The sequence below is a fragment of the Pollachius pollachius genome (assembly GCF_949987615.1).
Source record: "Pollachius pollachius genome assembly, chromosome: 11".
NCBI classification, from domain to species: Eukaryota; Metazoa; Chordata; class Actinopteri; order Gadiformes; family Gadidae; genus Pollachius; species Pollachius pollachius.
The window spans coordinates 20,919,454-20,932,242 of record NC_136944.1 but is presented as its reverse complement, the minus strand read 5'-3'; the positions used below and the strand labels follow the sequence as shown (position 1 = coordinate 20,932,242).

General features: G+C 47.7%; 1 protein-coding gene across 1 annotated transcript; it reads right to left on the bottom strand.

Annotated features, from left to right (window-relative positions):
- Positions 1-2,781: 2,781 nt before the first annotated feature.
- On the bottom strand, positions 2,782-4,404 carry LOC307083098 (zinc finger protein RFP-like; the record flags this gene model as incomplete). Its single annotated transcript, XM_079746905.1, has 2 exons — positions 2,782-3,852; positions 4,141-4,404. 2 exons carry the CDS (start codon positions 4,402-4,404, stop codon positions 2,782-2,784), a joined length of 1,335 nt encoding a protein of 444 aa, XP_079603031.1.
- Between the last annotated feature and the right edge of the window lie 8,385 nt (positions 4,405-12,789).

The following is a 12,789-nucleotide window of genomic DNA, read 5'->3' as shown; positions in this document are numbered from 1 at the left end:
TTGAAAAATGCGGTGGCTTTAGAAACCGCCGTGAAGAATGGAGGCTGGTGCGTGTCAGTATTTCCTCTGCTAGGACCGGAGTGGAGTGAATAGGGTTTATCAGTGTGAGGCTGCTCCGTGCGGATGTATTTGTGTCCATACAGCAGAGACGAAGAGAGCCAGGCCTCTAAGCCCATCATCCATGCAGAGTCCTGCCTTCCCCACATGTTGATAAAATGGTTATTAAACTGGAGTCTCTTCACCAAAAAGCAATGAAATTGATCCCAGTCTGGCTTATAGCGAGCCCGAAGAGTCCCCTGGTTCCAAATTATATCAAACTTACCGGAGTGAGAGAAGCCCTTTTTGTTTTCAAGGGAATAACAAGAATATTTTTATGTTAGCGTTTATATAAAAGTATGTTTGCCATCTGGTAGCGCTCTGTGTGGATGAGGCGAATGCGACGCATGGCTGAGGAATTCGACAAGAATGAGCACATTTTTACATTTATTATTGATCATTTTATAAGTGACCCCATACACAATATTGAGGTGGAAATCTTGAAATATTTTGGGTTCGGTTTATGGGGGAGTCTCATTTGGAAATTCACCACTAGACGGTGACGTTCATACAAAGAAGACATATATACTGTATGTGCTCGTGTGTGCGTTCGTATGTGTGTACCCTTGTGTGTGTTTGTGTGTGTGTGATAAATCCCTCTTTGAACATAAATGTAATGCAACATTTATCACCGCTGGCTCTGCCCGAACGAATAAAGAGACATCAAACCGAATCCCGGCTGGACGGGGTCACGCCTCGCCGTGTAACACACTGCAACACAGGAAGTCCACACGCAGAGGTCTACACTCAAACAACAACAACAACAACAACCCCTGTCCTGGAGGGGGACCACCTGACCAGAGGTCTGTGTGAGCACTTGCTCCCTCTCTTCATCTCGTCCTCTCACTCCTTCTACCTCTCTTCCTGTTGCAGACGGATCATGCATTGGTCCGTCTGCAACAGCAGACGGACCAATGAATGGCGGCCGCTGTCTGTCTTCAGTCTATGACTAATGTCTTAGTCATTCCGTCTTTTGCTCCTCACACTTTATTTACCCATGAAGCAACAGGAGGCCGCTGAAGTTCACCAGCACGTCGCAAAGCCCCCCCCCCCCCCCCCCCCCCCCGCGCCCTGTCCTCCACACGCACGCACGCACGCACGCACACACACACACACGCACACACACACACACACACACAGACTGCCGTGGCAGTCTGTGTGTGTTATTGTATCGGCAGAAGAGCCCCTTTTGCTAAGCTCCAACTCACACAGGTAGCCGTCTCTGTAAACAGCCCATCTAGCTGCTCATACACACCTATCTATCAATATATGAATCATTGCACATAGACGCGCACACACACACACACACACAACTCTCACTTCAAACTACAGATATTTTCCATGAGCTGTTACGAGCATAACCATTCGATTATATACGTACTTTATCAATCATAATTCAAAATATTCTGTTGCTGCCTCCAGAGGACTGAGCTGGTCCACCACGCCACCGGTGAGTGCAGGAAGAGCCGGTGGGAGGGACTGAAGGCTGGGCCAGCGTCAGGGGGCAGGACACCAGAGACCTGCTGGGATCCAAGGGGCTGGGAGGACCCCACCCCACCCCGGTGTGCTGCTAGGATAACCCACAGAGAGCTCTGGAGGAACATCTGCTCAGCTTAGAGGTTTTCTACCGAAGAAACGGGAAGGATCATCGGCTGAACCCACAAGAACATTTAGTCGGTTTGACCGAGTTGTTTATTACCATTATGCAATAACAAGAAATATAACTGAAGAATAGCCACTTAGAAGTACATAATAAACAGAACGACTGAAATAATAGTACCAAACATTACAGATCATTAACAGTTGTGTGTGCATGTGTCTTTGATTCTCTTTGCGCTTTTAATTCTAAAAGGCGACTAACGACACACTTGGTGACTTATTTAGAACATAAGTAATGCAATGTAATGTAAGACAATGCACAATCCTAGATGAGCTAGAGAGGAGAGCAGAGATAGGAGAGACGAGGAGAAGAGAGGAGAGTAGAGCTGATGAGACAGTCATGGTACCCAAACACATGGGGAAAATCTTTACATGCACTGTGAGCTTTGTTGATGTGTGGAATACATGAAGGGTTGTTGTATGGTGGAGATTAAGTCAATTACTTAACCAAAATTGTAAAATGGTAAAGACTTTTACAATTTCTCAGTGATTTTGTCGCCATTATCAAAATAAGGGTTTGAGGCAACAAACAAAATGATTTTTTGTATCCCACTGAGACAGTATTCTACTGAACACTATTGGACAGGAATGTATTTATTCCAATGACCAATTACAATGATAATGTAGGCCTAAACATTACATTTTTTTGCTTTTCTTTTTATTGAAATCTGACATTGTTTTATCATTCAGTATTCAGAAGTAAAAACCAAAGAAAAGTTAATAAACTACAATTATTATTTTTACAAATGAATCCCCTTAAAATTTTCTACATAACTGCAACTGTTAACAATAGCCTTACACATATAAAAAAAATCTGAGAAAAACAGACAATAAAGTGTAATCTAACCCTTTATAAAGGGTTACATTCAACAACAGGGGTTAGATTCTGAAAGAACTCATCCTCTTAAAATGACAGCAGTATGACATGAATGCAGTTTTCTCAGATCTCACAAAGTAGAGATTCTAATTCATGAAAAAACATCAGTGGTTTCGGTCGTTTGATTATTTTATTATCCAACAAAGGTCCTAGTCCATTTGATTGACAGGTGAGATGATCAGGGGGGCAGAGTTTGTACCTTCCTGATGTAAACCTGGAGAAAGGACTGGATAGAGAGGCTCAATAAAGGTGCAGCCAGTAGCAGAGTAGAGACAAACCCTGGCTTCCACATCATAGAAGGAGACCAGACCCTCATCATAATCAACAAACACCCCCACCTTCTGGAGCTCAGCTCTCAGAGGGAGACGGACAGCAGGGTTAGCAATAAATACCAACCCATCCATGCTGAAACAAAGAGCCCAATAACCATTCTCAGGGGTCAACATGGACCCACCCTTTCTGTCTATGGACTCTCTGGCCACTCCTAAAAACCATACAGTCTTGTCTTTAACCTGGACCTCAAAGTAAGATCTCTCTGAGGAGAAGCTCTGCCTTGTGGCGACAAATGTATGCTTTTCAAATCTCTTAGGGTTGTCTGGGCGTTCCTTCTGTACACCTCCATGATGTACTTGTTTCCCATCCTCAGACAGGATGAGCTCGGTATGAGCTGTATCAGGATCCAGAGTCACATCTACTTCATACTGCTGGACCCTTTTCAGTTCAGCATCACACAGCTTCTGTATCTCCATGTTCAGTGTCTCCAGCAGCTGATCCAGGGATCTCCTCAAGGTCCCTACGTATGACGGAGGACGGACCTCCACCGTCGTCCAGTCCCTGGTGGGTGGAGGATCCTTCAGGGATCTGAAGGCCTGGAGGAAGTGGAGGTGGTCTTCAGTGTGTGAGAGCTGCTTCACCTCTGAGCTTCTATTGGTCAGATCTTCTATTTCCTGCTCCAGCTCTTTGATGATGTATTCAGCTCGTTTCTCTGTGGATTTCAGTTTCTCTTTCACCGTTTGGTTGAATTCATCCCGGCACTTTTCAACACAGCCTATCAGAGCAGTGAAGACCTGCCCTCCATCAGCTATCTCTCTGTTTGCGTCTTTGTTGCTCAGTTCTACTGTGCCTTTGATCTCCTTAATCTTTTGTTTTCTCTCCTGGATCATCTGCGGAACTTCAGCCTCCATCTTCCCCAGCTGGGCCGTCTTCACTTTATATTCCTCCTTTAGAGGTACAACAGGATGGGACTTGTGGTCCGTCACTGTGCAGAACTGACACACACACACCTGTTCAGTCTGGCAGAAGAGCTCAAGAAGTCGGTTGTGTTTCTTACACATCCTGTCTTCCAGACGGTTCATAGGCTCCACCAGCCAATGTTTCTTCAGGCCTGCGACTCTCTGATGTGGCTCCAGGTGGGTTTGGCAGTAAGAGATAAGACACACTAGGCAGGACTTCACGGCCTTCAGCTGAGTCCCAGTACAGACATCACAGGGAACTTCTGCTGGTTCAACACAAGGCTGCTCTTTTACTCGTACGGACATTCTAAACTGAGCAGCCATCTCTGAGAAGAGCGTATTGACCTGTAGATCAGGTTTTGTGTCGAAAATCTTGTTGCAAACAGGACATTTGAACTGGACTTGTTCATCCCAGAACTTAGTAATACAGGTTCTGCAGAAGTTGTGTCCACATGCGGTGGAAACTGGACGGTTGAACACATCCAGGCAGATGGAACATGAAAAGTTCTCTTCAGACCAGAGAGTGTTAGCACAGGCCATTCCTAGACACAGACGACAAGGTTTATGTATTGAGCAATTATATATTTCTAAATCCATAACGGGAAGAGAGGTTTTAACTTTCTCAAATTGTGCCGTTTTACTCACCGTGTTGTTACTGTCTGTCAGACTATTTGTTGCAAAATGTGTTTTATTTTCTCGTATGGACGAGGGAACAGCTTTGACGTTGGTTGCTTTCAGTTTCTCTGATCCTTAAGTTTCGATTCCCGAACCAGACGTCCTCTCCTCTCCTCACCTGACCCCTTGCTCCTCCCATAACTTCTTGCTCCGTCCCCACGGACACGCAGGACACTGACGTTTCAAATGTCACCCTCTGTCGTGTGATGTGTGTCTCCTCTACTTTCCGGAGACAAAAAAGAGCCGGTGCAAAGCGAGAGACCTCGTCGTGATTTAGTGGTGATTCACGACCCTTGCTGGTATTCATCGGCGTTGATCGACCCGGGTTTGCTTACAGAATCAAGCACTGATTCGATGTTCAACCCCCCGAAAAAGTTGATAAAGAGCTTTTGTTTGGCGCAACGCTTGCCCCAGTGTGCATGCTTACAGTGCGCAGACGAGCAGCAGTTATTAGCAGACTGCGCGCATTCGGTCCGGGTCAGTCAGAAGAGAAAGTAATGGCCGTAACTTCAGCAGCGCTCCTGGTTGAGTGTGTGCGCTTAAACCGTCGAGCACACACATGGACACACACTCCCACGCGCAGTGGGGGGAGAGGTCAACAAGACATGGTCAGCGTGGAGGTCCAATCTCGTCTTGACGAAGCTGTCCGGGTTCCCTGTCCCGTGGCTGTACTGGCCCTGAGGCTAAAGCGAGGCAGTAGAAGAACATACTCCAACGTTAAATCTTTTCCTCTGTCCCTCTTTGTGTGTGAGAGTGCTTTGGAGCATTTCAGAGCCCTCGGTTGAACGAGGAGGAAGTTATAATACCAAATGTAATTTAAGCAGCCCACTTTTCATTTTCCTCATCTATTGATGTGGAATTTTCCCGCATCCCCACTTGGGATTCATAAGAGCTTTTTATCCCTTTTGTATTTTGAGTCATTTTGTGTTTTCATGTTGATTTTTTTTTGGACTGTTAAGAAATTTCTCTTCATTTTCCAGCCAGAGCTGAGAAACAACACCCACCACGCCACCCAGAGCGAGACGAGAGATAACGCACTTAAACATTGTATCAGATGTTTTTCCCATTACAGACAGGAAACAACATGAATTTTGTATGGGAGCCGACAGAGAGATAATTACACTGGAGATTTGGACATCTGTTGAAAGCTCTCAGGCGTTGATGAATCAATATCGTTTTAATTACAGAGGGATTATACAGGCTTTTACATGAGCCGCAAAAGTGTTCTCCTCAACTCACTTAATGAAGTCTTTAGCTGTTTCCTGCCAACTAAAAGAGTCAAACTGAAGAGCTGACCCTGAATTGATCAGACAAATCCTACTGAAAGCCGTCCTTCTCTCCCGAATCGATACATTTAGAAGCAATGGTGATGATCTTTCCATCTCTTTTATTTCCCACTCTGACCTTTATCGAAAAGGACGATTTTTCTTTTCTCCCGAAACAAAAGATTAAGCAAAGATGTCCGAGCAGCAGGAGTTCCGACTCCTACAGGACAGCTCAGATAAATGTCTGTGGCGGTGCGCTTTCATATTAGATATACAAAATAAAAAGGGCAGCGACATCAAACACAGTGAACCTCTCACTGAGAACACCATTATCGACCGACTGTATTCCCCTCGCGTACACCGGGGAAGGAATACAGAAAGAAATGACAGGCTAGGGGATACACAGCCCTTTAGTGCAGCATTCACCTTTACTTAGAGAGAGCGGCTGCATTAAATAGCATTGAATCATACCTGCCAACGGGAACAGTGTACTTAAATTCATGCCGTGATGGATTTGCAACGTATTGTGTAAGAGGAGAGTGGGAGAGAGGGAGAGTGGGAGGGAGAGAGGGAGGGAGGGAGGGAGAGAGGGAGGGAGGGACGGACAGACGGACGGACGGACAGTCCGATCTGTAGACAGGAGGACGGGGATGTCTCCGTAGGAACCACTACCTCCTAATAAGGGATCAATATCTTGCACTGTAACACAGCCCCCTACGAGTCCCCCATTTATCTGCCTTACCAGCTCCTCTGGTCCTACTGTGATTCAATCAGATGAGCCGCATGCACGACCGTGGAAGCACCCCCCCCCCCCAGATACAACACGTCTCAGCTAATCACAGAGTGTACTTCCTGCTCCGCTAGGCGTTCTGGCCTCCCCCTGCCCTCCCCCTCCCCTCCCCCTGCCCTCCCTCTCCCATGTCTTAATCACCGGTCACCCTCCCCCTTCTCTCCCCTACCTCCCCTAGCCCTCATCCCAATGCTTGACTGCACAGCCAATCGGAGGGGCTGGGCCGCATAAATACATCACACACACACACACGCACACGCACACGCACACGCACACACAGTGTTGAGACAGGGCTGGGATTGCCTAGGCAGGGGATACCTCTGACAGTGAGAACGGGCTCGTCGAAGAGGAAACGCGTGTGTGTGTGTGTGTGTGTGTGTGTGCAGTCTGCTCGCCCCCTGCCGAGGTGCTACTGACGGCGCTGTGGCTCCGGGGGTGTCCTCCACAGGTGGGTGGGCAGACTGTCATGTCTCATCAGCCCTGGCTCAGCCACAGCCGTGCGTCAGGCTGGGGGTTCCAGGGGGGTGGAGGGGAAGGCGAGGCGGGTAGGGAGACGGTAGATGTACCGCCACACACTTGGACCTATTATCGTTGCTGTGTTTGCTTCGCATTGGTTCTGTGCTGCTAGTTTCCCTTAGTGTGTGTGTGTGTGTGTGTGTGTGTCTGTGTGTGTGTGTGTGTGTGTGCAGGCGTGGGGCCAGGCACGACTGTGTGTGCGTGTGCGTGTGTGTGTGTGTGTGTGTGTGTGCGTGCGGCCAGGCGCGACTGTGTGTGCGTGTGTGTGTGTGTGCCCCAAGGCAGCATGACTAAACAGTGCTCCAAGGAGTCCATGTCTCCTCGACAACAAGGTTCTCTTGACGTCTGAGGTCTAGATTGTTCTTCCGGTGAGTCACTGCAGCCACAAAACCATTAAGCTCAATGTTCCGGATCATTCTTCTTACTTTAAACCGAGGCTGTGACATTACACGACGAAGACGACCGGTTGTTTTCTTAATATTCTTAACCTTTAAAGTATATAGCGTAGCTTGCAGACCGCAGACATGATGGTGAGATGGCACAAGTCGTTCCAGTAACTCAATGCTCCTCTCTGTCCCCATTACCTTCTAATGTGTCGGCCCTCTTTAAACAAACAGAACACGGGCCGCGATGGAGCCATAGAGCGTACTAACGACTGATACGCTTCTCAAGCAATCAAAGCCATGTTCTCAGGCCAGAGGCGATACATGACTGCATATTTAGTAATTAGGCTGGTTAGAATCATTATGTTTTATGATGAACTATCGTCTCTAATCCGTCTGACCTATCAGAGAGGTCAATGAGTGTCTGGATCGGTGTGCGTGTGTGTGAATGTGTGTGCGTGTGCGTGCCAGACATGGAGAGAGTGAGTGCAGTGACATGAAACCGTACTGTTTTCACACGCACACACACACACACACACACACACACACACACACACACACACACACACACACACAGTGGGATCATCTCTAAGCCGCTAACTAAGGAAGAGGGAAATAGTGTGGCAGAACTTAAGGGCTCACAGTAAGCCTGGAGTCCAGAGCCTTTGTGTGTTGAGAGGACCAGCGCGACACTCACACGGGCCCCAAATCACTACACGAGTGGCCTACTTTTAGAGTTGTTACCAACTCTCTCCTCCACCCACCCTTCCATCAGAGAGAGAGAGAGAGAGAGAGAGAGCGAGAGAGAGAGAGAGAGAGAGAGAGACAGTGAGAGAGTGAGACAGTGAGAGAGCGAGAGAGAGCAATGAGCGAGAGAGCAAGAGAGAGAGAGAGAGAGCGAGCAAGCGAGAGAGCGAGAGAGACACAGCAAGAGAGAGCGAGAGAGTGCGAGAGCGAGCAACGAGTGAGCGAGAAAATCTGCCTAATAGCGAGCCAAAGTGAGACGTGGCAGAATTAGCCGTTTAAAATCGAGGTTCCTTCATTTGCATAATGCCAATGTCGCCACGAGGTCACAGGAGTCGTGATTATCGGAGCTGAGCCGCGGCCGACGGAAAGGGGAGCAGCCAGAGGAAAAGTCATCCCCTCAGAGCGGCGGTCTCCGGAGCCGTCGTGGGTCAAACGGCTGTTGAACAGGACGCAAATTACACCTCAACTCAAATGAGTCGAGTGTCTGATTCTTGGGCACTAGGAGAACACGTGAGAACAATCATTGACCACAAACCGATGGGATGCTGCTACGCACAATTCATACTGTAAGCGGTTTTAAATAAGGGGGGGGGAAATTAGCATCTTTCCAACATTACATTTCCCAGGTTGGACACTTTCTCTTCCATATTCGTTCTTTCTCATCGACGTCCCCCTTACAGTACGATTCAGATTCAGATTCAGAAAACTTTATTGTCTGTCGTTACAGAAAGTCATCTTTGAAGTGGCTCAACATACAAACAGGACAATGTACTGATAGCCAGTCATACAACATTGCTTTCTGAGAGCACACATAGTGTGTATGGATCTTAAAACAAGTATAAATATTAAAAACTGTAAAAAATAATCAAGACAAAAGACAAAAGCTGTGGCTATGTGTGAAGTGACAGTGCGTCAGGGTTAATTTGTCCCTTGTTCATTGTTTATTTAAGCTGTTTATGGCAATGGGTATGAATGAGTTTTTGTGTATGTTTTTCTTAGATAGGGGTACTCTATATCAGCGGCCTGATGGCAGAAGTTGGAAGGACTTGTGCAGGGGGTGGGTGGGATCCTGTGTAATAAGGTTGGCTTTTCTTTTAACTGCCTGGCTGTGGAGTACTGATAATTGAGTTTTGCCAGATATTTTGCTTGCTTGATTGATGATCCGGGGAAAGCTTTGATTTGTTTTTGACAGAGGTGAGGGTGAACCAGGAGGTGATGTTGCACGTGAGTACAGATTCTATGAGTGACTTATAGACGGTTGTTAAAATGTGCTGTCTGACATCAAAGCTCCTGAGCTTCCTCAGCAGGAACAGGCGTTGCTGTTTCTTTTTGTACACAGAGTCTGTGCGCTGGGAGAAGGACTGAGAAGGACTTGATCTGTTATTAATGATCGATGTTTTCCACGCATACTGAGTAACAGGAGGCTCATCCACCTGGCTCCCTGCACACACCTGTCTGGGTTAGAGTCGGCGCGAGGAGAGCAGTGCTTCTCCCTTGTTGTCTGTTGCTCAACCTGGCAGGCTGGCGGAGCTAGTTTTACTGCTCTCTCTCTCTCTCCCCGTTGAGTCTCTCTCTATTTCTCTCCGCCTTTTCCTTGCCGTCTCTCTGTATCTCTCTCCCTCATTTTCCCCGTCTGCGTCTGTGTCTCCCCCCCTCTCTCTGGCTGTCTGTGTCTTTATTCCCACTCTCCTACTGTCTGTCTCTCTCCCCCGTATTCTCCTGCTGTCTCTTTCTGTATCTCGCCCTCCCTCTCCCTATCTGTGTCTCTGTCTCTCTCCCTCTCGCTCCCATCTCTGTCTCTCTCCCTCTCTCTCTCTCTCTCTCTCTCTCTCTGGTCGTAATTACCGATCGGCTTTGGGGGCAGAGAACCCTCAGCAGGTGCTTGACAAACGAAATGGGACAGACCGGTGATCAAAAACCCCACACTCCACAACACTCTGAGTGTGGGCACACGAGGGTCTGTCTGTGTGTGTGTGGGTGTGTGTGGGTGTGTGTGTGTTTGCTGGACAAACACCGGAACAGAAACCCAGTCACAGCTCATTGAAACAAACAAAACACACCATGTGGAAAGTTTACTTTCCCCAGGTACAAAAAAAACAACTGAAGTAAAAGTCGAAATAATTAGCCACGGCAGCTCATTAGGGTCGCTCACATGGACCCAACTACAGAAGGATCCTTGTGTGCGTGAGAGACGCTTAACAAGCCCTGGCCGTGCCTCGGCAGAGGAAGGCATGAAAGGGAATGCAACGCTCACTCCTGGATTCAAACAATCCCCCGTCTTACCGCGGCCACAGAGAGCCGAGGAGTTATTAGCATAAACATCCCCACGGCCCGCTCCCTGAAGGGGACCGCAGAACAGAGAGGGAGAATAGAGGCGTCGACTTCCGTTGAGGACGTGTTCATTCAGGGAGGCAGTACCGCGGTGTTTTGAAAGCGTAAGCATGTTCAAAAGGAGGTTTCTGCAGGGGTACTTGCCGCGAATACGGCCCGGGAAATCTTCCCGAACAGGAGGGGAAAATGCGTTCAACATGAGACATGTTGAATCTTTCCTGGCACGCCGTCGGATACGCCGTTAGCCGCTGGAGGCCCCGAGTCTGGTTGCTTTTGAGTGTAGGAATTGAGACGCATCGATTAGAAGGGGATCGGTACAAGGACTGGCTAATCCAGTGCAAGATCAGACGACTGGATTCAGTTTGAATCCAGTTTTTGCTCGAGTTTTGCTGACTGACACACACACACACACACACACACACACACACACACCACACACACTTTCCTTTTAATTGCAGCACTGGTGGTAAATGGCATACACCTTATCAGTTGAACAGATCTCTTCTCTGAGATAGATGAACCAGAGGTCAGGGGAGAGCAGAGTTCAGAAGGGACTCATTATCACACAGAATCCCCATGGAGCGACTCACAGGGAAAAGGCCATTCCCTAAACACTGGTGTCATGTACATCTTCGTGGGATTGGTTGGGGACTCTGGGGCGATGTGTCCTGAGTATACACCATAAACTGCTCCACCTGACTGATCGCGCTGGAAATGGAGAGGGCCTGCTATCAATACGTTTTTCTGGAAGCTCTTGTATTCATATTTCAGTTTCTTTTGTAGTAAGCTGGATGTTGCAAGACTGTTTACAATATATAAAGAAATATACAAATAGGATGTGTTCTGTGGTGTAAATAGTTTCCATCATGCTTCACATCTCTACTCTGCACCTTCAGGGACCATATGGTCTTGCCCCCTATGTGCCTGTGTGTGCCTGCGTGTGCGTGTGTGTGTGCGTGTGTGTGTGTCATCACCTGAGACTGATGCGTTTGGTCACGCTGATGATGTCACTGAGGCTGGCCGGCACTCTGACCTTGGCTGTGTGCATGTGTGTGTGTGTGTGTGTGTATGTGTGTGTGTGTGTGTGTGTCACTCTCGCGCCCACATGGAGCTTAATCCATGTGCAGCCGGACAGCAATGGAAAGGAAAGGTCACACAATCTTATTAGCTTTCACACACACACACACACACACACACACACACACACACACACACACACCTGCTGTCTTGTTTCAGCATGGCCAGTCAGCAAAATAATGAATTAAATAAGCATCTTATACCACGGTCTTCATTATGCAGATAATGAGTGCAAACAAGCAAAAATTGAAACATTCTAAAAGGAATGAATGATAATCCCTGTCAGTATTCTGGAGGAACACACACACACACACACACACACACACACACACACGCACGCACGCACGCACGCACGCACGCACACCTAAACTTGGCTGGAACAAGCTAATTGGCTCGTTGGCGTCTGTTTCCGGGCGGACTTGGAAAGCGCCCCTCTCTTCCTGCTCCGCTTGGCCTTGAAGAAGCGTCCAACCACAACAGACCCCGTACACCAATAGTGGATGAGGGGCCAAGAGCGCCCGCAGCTACCTGTCTGCCGCCATCTGCTCCAGGCATCCCATCCAAGGAACAATAGGAGGTGAGAAGGCCGCTCCGACGATAGCTCACCAGAGAGTCGACAGTAAACGATGTAAACACTCGGCTCTATATGGACCGTGGGAGCGGTTCATAATGACCCATGAGACTTAAAATGTACGCGTGCTTTTAAATAGGGATCGTTCATCTGTTTTTCTATTCCTTTTTTTTAATGTTCTCATGTTATTTCCTGTATATTATGTTATTTTTGTGTAGACAATATACAAATAAAAGTGATTCGTTTTAAAGTGTGTTTGTCTATAGTCGGATCCCTGCAGATTTTTTTTTCATGTTTTTTATGAATCACGTTTCAGGTTTTATTTGTTGTTCTGCCGAAGCCCAGTGTCCCAAGAGGACGACGTGTTCCTGGAAGACGTCAAAACCCATCAAGAAGCGACATCCCCCGAGATCCATCACAAAGACCAAACACCGGCGGGCTTTCTGCTCGCATATTCATGATCATTCCTGGAAAGCAAAAATCGCAAGCACCAAAATAACACAGCCGTGAGAGTGGTCGTGTCTTTGTTCTCGGTTGGATCGGCGGACGATAAGCAAAGCCTCAGACTTC